This window comes from Aspergillus ibericus (assembly GCF_003184845.1).
Source record: "Aspergillus ibericus CBS 121593 unplaced genomic scaffold BO80scaffold_21, whole genome shotgun sequence".
Classification (NCBI taxonomy): domain Eukaryota; kingdom Fungi; phylum Ascomycota; class Eurotiomycetes; order Eurotiales; family Aspergillaceae; genus Aspergillus; species Aspergillus ibericus.
In genome coordinates this window covers 244,956-253,900 of record NW_020292119.1, presented here as the reverse complement: position 1 = coordinate 253,900, position 8,945 = coordinate 244,956, and the positions used below count along the sequence as shown (strand labels likewise).

The 8,945-nt window shown below is 53.2% G+C and overlaps 4 protein-coding genes across 4 annotated transcripts; 1 reads left to right on the top strand and 3 right to left on the bottom strand.

Moving 5' to 3' along the window:
* Window positions 1-346: 346 nt before the first annotated feature.
* BO80DRAFT_94467 (uncharacterized protein) lies at window positions 347-902 on the bottom strand. The gene has a single exon (XM_025724943.1). It carries the CDS (start codon window positions 719-721, stop codon window positions 404-406), a length of 318 nt encoding a protein of 105 aa, XP_025574978.1. The 5' UTR covers window positions 722-902; the 3' UTR covers window positions 347-403.
* A 1,123-nt stretch (window positions 903-2,025) lies between these two features.
* BO80DRAFT_425468 (putative nicotinamide N-methyltransferase) lies at window positions 2,026-3,440 on the top strand. Its single transcript, XM_025719525.1, has 2 exons — window positions 2,026-2,746; window positions 2,819-3,440. The coding sequence occupies exons 1-2, from the start codon at window positions 2,281-2,283 to the stop codon at window positions 3,367-3,369; spliced, it is 1,017 nt and encodes a 338-aa protein (XP_025574977.1). The 5' UTR covers window positions 2,026-2,280; the 3' UTR covers window positions 3,370-3,440.
* A 222-nt stretch (window positions 3,441-3,662) lies between these two features.
* On the bottom strand, window positions 3,663-4,951 carry BO80DRAFT_407748 (putative S-adenosylmethionine-dependent methyltransferase; the record flags this gene model as incomplete). Its single annotated transcript, XM_025717817.1, has 2 exons — window positions 4,830-4,951; window positions 3,663-4,674 (listed from the first exon to the last, which is right to left on the bottom strand). Exons 1-2 carry the CDS (start codon window positions 4,886-4,888, stop codon window positions 3,663-3,665), a joined length of 1,071 nt encoding a protein of 356 aa, XP_025574976.1. The 5' UTR covers window positions 4,889-4,951.
* A 713-nt stretch (window positions 4,952-5,664) lies between these two features.
* Window positions 5,665-7,815, bottom strand: dspD (putative protein-tyrosine phosphatase; the record flags this gene model as incomplete). Its single annotated transcript, XM_025715783.1, has 1 exon — window positions 5,665-7,815. The coding sequence occupies one exon, from the start codon at window positions 7,813-7,815 to the stop codon at window positions 5,665-5,667; it is 2,151 nt and encodes a 716-aa protein (XP_025574975.1).
* Window positions 7,816-8,945: the final 1,130 nt, after the last annotated feature.

The following is an 8,945-nucleotide window of genomic DNA, read 5'->3' as shown; positions in this document are numbered from 1 at the left end:
AAAAAAAAAAAAAAAAAAAAAAAAAAAAAAAAAAAAAAAAAAAAAGAACAAGAATAATAAACAAATAGGCAATAAAAAAAGTGGCTCAAGTGGATAATGTTGGGGAGAGCTCATGGAATGTTTCAATTTCTTGCTTTTCCTGTCTATTCTATTTCGAGTAGTTCCCAGTCCGTCGTCACCTGTTGGATTGATCAGCCGTTCAGCAGCAGCCCACCTGCCCTGGTATGAATCAGGACAATCTCGATTTTTTTGGTCTTTGTCTTTCTTTTTTTATCCGTTCAAGGAATGAACGGGTAAGACAAGTCTAGGAAAAAAACAGTCGTCTAAAGTACTCCGTCAAAAAAAAGTCCTCCAATTCAGGTGGTTCATGTGGTACAATGACCTGCCTGCCTCCAGCCAAAAATCACTCACGCTGATCGGGGGCGCCCGCCCGTGGCCGTGACCATACGGTATTACGCAGGCATCGGCCTACAATGGACCGGTCTAGGGCCTGCGGGTGGGGAGATGATGTCATTGGGGATGACCGTACCGTACGGGTGATTGGCAGAGGGGCCGGGGAACTGCCACCCGGCTTGGAGTCCGGTACTGTAAGGCCTGGCCGTATGATATGACGGTGACACGGCCTTATCTTTGGTCCCCCTCCACGCCCACTCAGCCAATTTGCCGACCCGGGTCTAGCGCCGTCAGGAGCCCAAATCAGTTGATAGCGATGCCCGTCCATCTTACAAATAGGAATGTGCCTGGCGTCGAGCCGGTTATCAGAAGGCAGATTGTTCCTGAGACGCTGGTCTTCGCACTACTACCATCGTGACTGCCTTTTTGACGAGCTGCCTTTGAGAATGACTTTTTGCCGTTGTCCGCAGCGCCCTCCTGCGGGTTCCGTCGCTATTGGCCGGCCTTTGTCTGGCATGATGACCCTGGAGGATCTCCGACAATAAAACGGCCTTTATTCTCCATGCGATGGCAAAGTAAAGGTTCCCTGGTCACTGGCAACGCGTCAACCTCCGAGTTGTTGCTTGACGGACGAGCCATGTCAACCTGAGTTGCATGAGTGATCAATCACTGCTGACTTGGCTCTCACAGCTCACTCAGCGACCGGCTCCGGTGTCGCATTAACTTGATCCTTCGAATACATTCGAGAGATTCCGGTCCATGACAGCTGGAAGGTGGAATCAGGTTGTCAACGATTCGGATCGAGAGGAACGACCACTCGATGGCTGGCAGGTACCTTGCTGCGACTGTGGCTATGGACAAACATACGTCGAGTTGATGGGTCGAACAGCTTCGTTCTCCCGGTTTCTTCGCATGCAGGTGGCGAGCAGATGAATTGGAGGTTACACTGGATAAGAAACAGTTTCTCCCATCCATGACCAGAACGAGCAGGCAAGACAGTATAGACACATTTGGGTATTCTTTTAGCAATCGATCGCATAAGGAGAGTGTCTCAGAGCCACTCTGTCGGTATGGTGTAGGTTTAATACTGAAAATCACAGCCATAGGAATCCAAAGAACGTGGCCGACGTGTCCGAGACATACACATGTACTGCATCGTATGTAGTCGGGAGTAGATCCGACCGATTTCTAGACGTGCAAATGGCGATACTTTCTACAGTAACGTTACCACGAGCGTTGGTCAGGTACGGGATGACGAACGGCTAGTAAAGTAAGGTAAGCATCAAGCCAGGATCGGCCTGTCGATCGGACTGAGGATTTCCAGTGATTCGATCCGACTGGCCAGTGTCGCATTAGTACTGCTTCCAGCATCTGCACCAGGCAATGCGACGGTACAATGGCTTTGCACAGGTGCTTCCTTGCAGTCCTTGAGATCATGGAAGATCATAAGGATCGTTGAACCTCCATCAAGACTACCAAAGTCCTCTCCGTGGGGGTTCGGGAGGATGGCGAGCAAAGTCTACACCGTAAGTCCCGAACCTGAAGATAAGCTCCAGTAATTCTCCGGACGCGAAGAGCTTAATCCAATGATATACTAAATTCTTCCAGAGAACATACATACTGTATAGAATGGTCAACTCTACCAGCACCCTTCACAGTTTACCTCATGCTCAGCATCGTGAATTATTTCTTCATCTCAAAGATGGCTCTATACTTCAGTCAGGAACCGCATCTCCGATTGGCCGCGGTGGCGGTGGGTACACACCAATGGAGTCCCCTCGGAGGGCCTCTCCCGATCTATAGAGCCACCTCAAAATTCCGTTTCGTTCCCAACCCACCACAGATTAAACCGGGGGAGGGAAAAATTCAGACAAGAGAGACAACAAGATGCTTCACGCACGCCTTCGCCCTCTTCCTCGTCGTCACCCCTTCCCCCTCTCCTCTTCTCCCTCTGCTCCGCGCCCTGACTTTGTCGACCCTGAGGGAGACGCTGACCCGGATGAAGATTCCGAGGACCTCTTCGCCGCTTTTCTTCCGCACCTCTTCCCCGACGATGCCCCCTCGTTCCACGGAGACCCTGGCCAACATCTCCTCTACTCATCTCCGCGCTATGGCGACCTCGAAATCATGGTTCCTTCGTACCCGGATCAGAGTGAGCGCCGCTCTGATAACCCGGTGAACCAGGTTGAAGAGGGGCGGAAGCTCTTCGCTCATTTCCTTTGGAGTGCGGGCATGGTTGTTGCAGAGGGAGTGGAGAAGGCAGACATGTTGGAATCGAGTGGTCAACTGAGTGGAACGGATGACGTTGCCATGTGGAGGGTGAAGGGAGAGAACGTGTTGGAATTAGGCGCTGGTAATCCCCTTCATCACTTTCCACTTATTCCCCCGAAGAGAAGTTGAACAGAACGAATGACGATATCTCCAGGCGCCGGATTACCATCCGTCATTTGTGCACTTGCCCAAGCATCTACCGTCACTATCACCGACCACCCCTCCTCTCCAGCCTTGTCCGGGGCGATCGGATTCAACATGACGCACAATCTACGGGCCTCGAAGATCCCATCCCCTACGAACGTAGCCATCCAGCCCCACGAATGGGGTATCTTGGAGACCGACCCCTGGGCAGTCCAGCACAAGGGCAGTTTCACTCGGATCGTCGCGGCAGACTGTTACTGGATGCGGTCGCAGCATGAGAACCTGGCGCGCACGATGCGCTGGTTCCTGGCCCCTGAAGGACGGGTCTGGGTGGTGGCTTCGTTCCATACCGGGCGGGCCATCGTGGCGGGCTTTTTCGAGACGGCGTTGCAGATGGGACTGGCGATTGAGCGGATCTACGAGCGGGATTTGAGCTCGGCCCGGGAGGACGGAAGCGAGGTGCGTCGTGAATGGATGCCGGAGCGAGAGGGAGAGGGACCGGAGAATCGGAAACGGTGGTGTGTGGTTGCGCTATTGAAGAGGGGTGAAGAAGCCGTCTAGGAGGTCTGGGGATATCTATCGTGTTGATGATTAGCATAGCATTATAGACAGCGATTAAAGACCAAGAAGCAATCATCATACTACTACAACTACTAGTATCTCATAATCTGATATACTGTTTATGTCGTCTATTCCTTGCTTTATAAACACCTTACCAAGAATCCCCATACATACCCTCTAACAGTATATCCAACCCAACCGAGTGATAGGCTGCCTAAAACGCCACCTGCACGCCCAACCAACCAAATCCAACCCATCTATTTGATATATTCGATTCTAAATGCGTCCAAACATCAAGCTTCCTCTTTCTTCCCCTCTACCCTTTGGAAACACACCGTACACACTCCCTGTCCTTCTCTCCCCCCAAACCGGAACCGAGGATACTCAACCCGACCCCAAACTACCAATCGATCCTCTTGCCCTTCACCACCACTACCAGTAGTACCAGTAGAAGAAGTAAACCAATGCACCAACTCCTCCTCGGTCCAATTACAACTCGTAACCACCACAAACCCCCCCTTTCGCACCAACCCCCTCACAATCCCAGGGTACCGTTCACACACGCGCCGCTGGATCTTCCTCCCCGACGCGGACGCAGCCGTATCATCCCCATCCCCTTCCACAACCACCTCATCCGACAACGACACCGCATCAAACGTCCCCTTATCCAAAACAATATCAAACCCGCCTTTGTCATACGGGAACCAATCCAATGTTCCCTTTTCGTTCTCGGTGTTGTTTTCCCCATGGTGTAGGATATCCCATTCTTCGAAGCGGATGTTGGTATCTTTATCCTTGCCCTCATCCTCACCCTCAGCATCGGAATCAGAATCATCAGAATCAGACAAATAAGCCGAATGAATCCTCAACCTCTGCAACTCCCTCGCCAACTCCACACTCCGAATCGAATAATCCACCCCCACCATCTCACCCCTAAATCCGCCCCGTTTGCGAAGTAGCGCTAACATGCTTCCGTTGCCGGTTCCCAAGTCCAGAATACTCGGTTGACCACTACCACCACCGCCTTCTTTATCTTCCCCAGAGGAGGGTGAGGAAGAGGAAGCAGGTATAGTATTCACAGGCGCAAGGGGAAACTCCTCATCCGTCAAAAACTGCAGCACTTTATCCGGGGCATTATGTTCCGAGAACCAGGAGGTACCGGGGTCCGAATCGTCGTCAATATCATCGTCGTCGGAGTCGGCGTCAGAGTTTTCGTCGTCTTTGGGAGGGGGTTTGGTGGTTGTGGTGGAGGGGTTGTGTTTCGTGGAGAGGTGGGTGAGGGTTCGGGCGTAGAATGTTTCCCAGCTGTTGTATTTTCATAGTTTGTATTTCGTTAGTTTCATATTATTTTGTAGGTGGTTCGTCATGATTCTCTTCTTGTTCTTCTTGTCATCCACCTCTGGCTACAATGAGGGGCATCAAGCGGGGTAAGAAAACTTCATTTCAGTAAGAAGACTCACTAATCCTTCGTGCCCAGTTCGCTAGGCGACAGATGCGCCGGATGGCTCTCGTCGGCCATGGTTTCTAGGGGTTGAGTATCCTTGGTCCGGAGAGTCAAGGTTGGATGGCTTGCAGGAAGTGGTGGAAAGTTTTCGAGGTCCCCGAACTCCGATTTCCGGGTCCGCATGACGTTGGATCAAGGGAGCCGCACGTGGCGGATGCCTCGATTTACCCTATTTTGTGAACATCATCGGATTGACTTGGTCCCAATCTTGGGCTGTAAATCTAAGATATATGGAGAATGTAATATAAGTTGGTATCTAATCACATACGGTATAGTTACGGCATTGCAGTAATCACTCTTATTGAATCAACTAGCCCAGGGTATTTCGCAGCTGAAATGCTTGAGAAATGACAGAAAGAGTGGACGCACACGGGCACCCCCGTGCACTCAAAACAATAATATTACAAGTTACCAGGCACGAGTCATCGCCGCCTTTATCATTTTCTTAACACCCAGGACGCCGGTTGACCAGAAAGCATGCAATGTCGGATGCAACATGGACCGCTGGTTGACCAAGGGAAGGAATTGCACAGGGGCAACATGTATGAATGAATGGAATAACGACCGTAAGCCCGCTTTGGTCATCAAGTCATCAACGAACGAATGGTAGAAGATCACCACAGTGAAAGGAAAGGAAAGAAGGTAAGAGTAGATCGAGGAGATCACGAAAAAGGCCGAAGAGATCGGACGAGGTCGATGCAAGTCAACCTCAAGGTGGTGTATAAGTCATGGAATCATTTCTCGGACGTGCAAGCCCGTCCTGAAGACACATCGTCTTAGACAGGGCAGAATTACAGAAACTCATCAATATTTCTCATAATCAGGCGCTCATTCCCTGGAGGCGGTGACCGAGGGTCGGCGACTCGTGTTCCGAATCGCAGCCCATGAGGGCCATCGTCCTCCAGGCAATCGGCGATTGACTGCGAAAGAGGCGCGGCCATGAAACCAGTCGTCCTCGGTGAGAAAAGGGAGTTGCCCCCCTGGGAAGCATCCGGCACGAAAAAATCCGTTTTGGCCAGAGAGTATGGCCCGCCTTCGGGGCGCCATAACGGGGCTGTGGATTCGGGCAGCAGAGTCCGGCCCGTTGACCCCATCTGGTACGAGGCCTGCCGAAATGGCAGAGGTCGTGGAGACAGGCTGCGCTTGTGGGACAGCGTTTGGGAAAATCCGAGATTCTCGATCGAGATGGGTGTGGTCTGGTTCGTGGAAGGCGGTGAAAGCGAGCCCATAGATCCCTGCGACAGGTCATTGGATGAGCATTGCTCAGCATCTGAGCAGCCACTCGTGTAACCCGGAATGCTGACTTCCGAAGCATCCGTTCTCCCGGTGTGTGGTGGCTGAGGTTCGGAGCTTCTGCGCGGCCCCCCAACAAACCACTCCTCCGGGGCAGCTTTCGAAAGGCTGCCGCGGAGTAGTCGAGAGCGGAAGTCCGTCAGTTGGTAAATCAGGCTCATGTTGGGGCTCACCCAGCGACTGCGCTCCTTGACCATCTCGTAGACCGAGTTGAAATCCAGTTGTCGGTTTTTGTAGAGACCGTACGCGATAACCAACGAGGCCGACCGACTAGCGCCGAGTTGGCAATGCACAAGGACCTTCTTCCCTTCGGCGATCCGGGACTCGATCAGCGCGCAAAGCGGGAAGAGATCATCTAGGATTTCCGAGTTATGGTCCCAGCCGACATGGACATATTCCGGTCCAGACGAATCCTTTTGAGGGGTGGCAGGCGAAGACTCATCACTGGGCGGGTATTCAAATGCAGACTTGAAGGATACATCAGACATAGCCGTCCAGGGCTCTCCAGTGGACAGTCGGTTCGCACTTGCCGACCCATTGCGCATAGTGCTCACCACCGTGCTAGTACCGCCGCTCGTGTTGGTGAACGGATTCGCCACCTCCTTTGCCACGTTCACAACGACGTCGAACCGGGAGGCTTCTTGCGCGGTCGGCTCCAGGTAAAGAAAAACACCGGAGTCGTAGATTTGGATTGGGCCGTTCGGGTATCCGCGTTCGTTGCGCCGCGTCGACTCCCGCGAGTCTAGATGGTCGTCTTCTTCTTCCAACTCGTGTAGCACTCCCCCGGAAGCGGACCCTTCATCTGGCACAGTTTGCAGTGGCGAGAGATTGCTCTCCGAGGCACCAGACGGTCGGCGCGCGCCATGATGGGTCATCGGTCGGGGGAGTTGCATGCCCCCCTTCGGGCCAAATGATGGGGAGAAAACGGATGTGAGGGAAGGGGAGGATTCGGTGTGGCGCAAGGCGTGCGGAGTGGGCGGAACCATCTCGTTCATGTTGCTAGAAAACGACCGATCGAATCCGGGAGTGCGTATCGTCAGGTTCGCGGGTTTTCGGCGCATGCCCTTCGGGGGCACGTGGATCGGCGAAGGTGGGGCGGAGAGATGGTGTTGAGAACTGGATTCGACAACGGATGCGGTTGCGATGGGCGGGCGTGAACCTTGGGATGGTAGAGGCATCCTCAGGGAGAGGTTCTTGAGGTTTCTCGCACGTCGGCCGGGTGAGTCGGGTCGTGCGACATTCGGGGTATCCGTTGATGGGTTGGAGATGGCGGCCGGAGCCGCAGACTGCGGTGGGCACTCGGGCTTGTGTGCAAGCGGCATGAAGGTGGGATATGATAATGGCATCGACGACGGAGATTCGGGCGAGGAGCTCGGGGACGTATCCACGGCCGACGGAGGATCGAACGTGGAGATGGTGGTGGTCGGCGATGAATCAGTGGAGGCTGATGTCATCGACGATATACTTTCACGGTGCTTAAAGGGCAGTGGGCGTCGCGATGTATTGACGGTGACATTGGTCGGAACCCTAAGAGGTTTGATGATTGAAGTTCGCTCCTCCTTGTCGGAAAATTCGGGTGACCTCCCAAATACAGACATAAAGGAAGGGAACGAGTCCGGGATTGTCGGTGAGCTGGTTTGAACAGGCATCATGAAGCCTGGGGATGATGAGGTACACCTGCGTTTGAAAGGGGACACCCTCTCAGAATCGCAGCTGTTGTAGATGGCTGGCGCAAAAAGGGTAGCACAACTAGTAGTAGTGCAGCCAGACCGGGGAAGACAAGACAGTGTCGCACTTGCTACCAGCGCAAATGACCTTTTGGACAGAGGACAATCAGCTTCCATGTTTCAGCTTATGTTGACCTTCGACGGTAGAAGCAAGCACGGCTGCAAGGAGGGTGAAACCAGAATGACGATCGGCCAGTTTGAGAAATGAAACCAACAGAGAGGCTATTGGCGTCTGGGTGAGAGAACCAGAGGAGAGAAGAGGAGGATGAACAAGGCGAGGCGAAAGCAATTCACAGAGGAATCCCAACAAGGTCCTGGACCGGGAACATACCAAGGAATGCCGCAAGAGAACTGTTGCCTCTTTGGAGATCTGTCAGTGATGCGGAGGCGAAGGATTGTTATTGATAAACCTCAACGGGGAGCAACCACGGCGACATGGGTAGGCAACGGAAGCGAAAAATCGAAAGCAAAATCAAAGTAAAAATCAAGGAGAGAATGTCAAGGACGAGAGAGAGATAAGCTAAGAACCAGGGTGCCCGAATTGTTGGAGGGAGGGCACAATGCGACTGGGAGGAATAGCCGCCCGGTGATTGTGTGGGCAGTCGTTCCTCCGGGGAATGACGAAAGAAGCAGTGGTGGGAGAGAGTCTCGGTCACAGGGAAGAAGAGTGATGGGTGCAAAGAACGACTGCCCACCCACCCAGGAAAGAAACTGGTAGGTCGATTGGTAGGTCCCTGTGATGAGGGGAAGGGGGAGGGGGTGGTCGAAAAAAAAAAGAAAAAGGAAAGAAAAAAGAACTAGAAGAGGGGAGGGGGGGAAAAAGGGAAAGAGAACTCTTAGAGAAGGGAACGCGAGAGAGCGAGCGAGCGAGTGAGCGAGAGAGAGATTGGTAGAGGTACGAGGTAGGGTACCCAGGTCGGGTCCACGGTCGCGGCGGTTCCCCCAAAGCCAGCGCCCGTCTTAGATGGCAGCAGGCACGCTGACTGGCACAGTTACTGGTGACCGGGTGAAGCAGCAGCAACCGCAGCAGTCGCAGGACTAGCGGCGGCAGT

What these genes read in the sequence shown, in the direction of transcription:
- BO80DRAFT_94467 (XM_025724943.1), bottom strand. Translation starts at nt 721, where the DNA reads ATGGACGGGCATCGCTATCAACTGATTTGGGCTCCTGACGGCGCTAGA.
- BO80DRAFT_425468 (XM_025719525.1), top strand. Translation starts at nt 2,281, where the DNA reads ATGCTTCACGCACGCCTTCGCCCTCTTCCTCGTCGTCACCCCTTCCCC. An exon ending in CGTGTTGGAATTAGGCGCTG is followed by an intron (nt 2,747 to 2,818) that starts GTAATCCCCTTC and finishes CGATATCTCCAG; the next exon opens with GCGCCGGATTACCATCCGTC.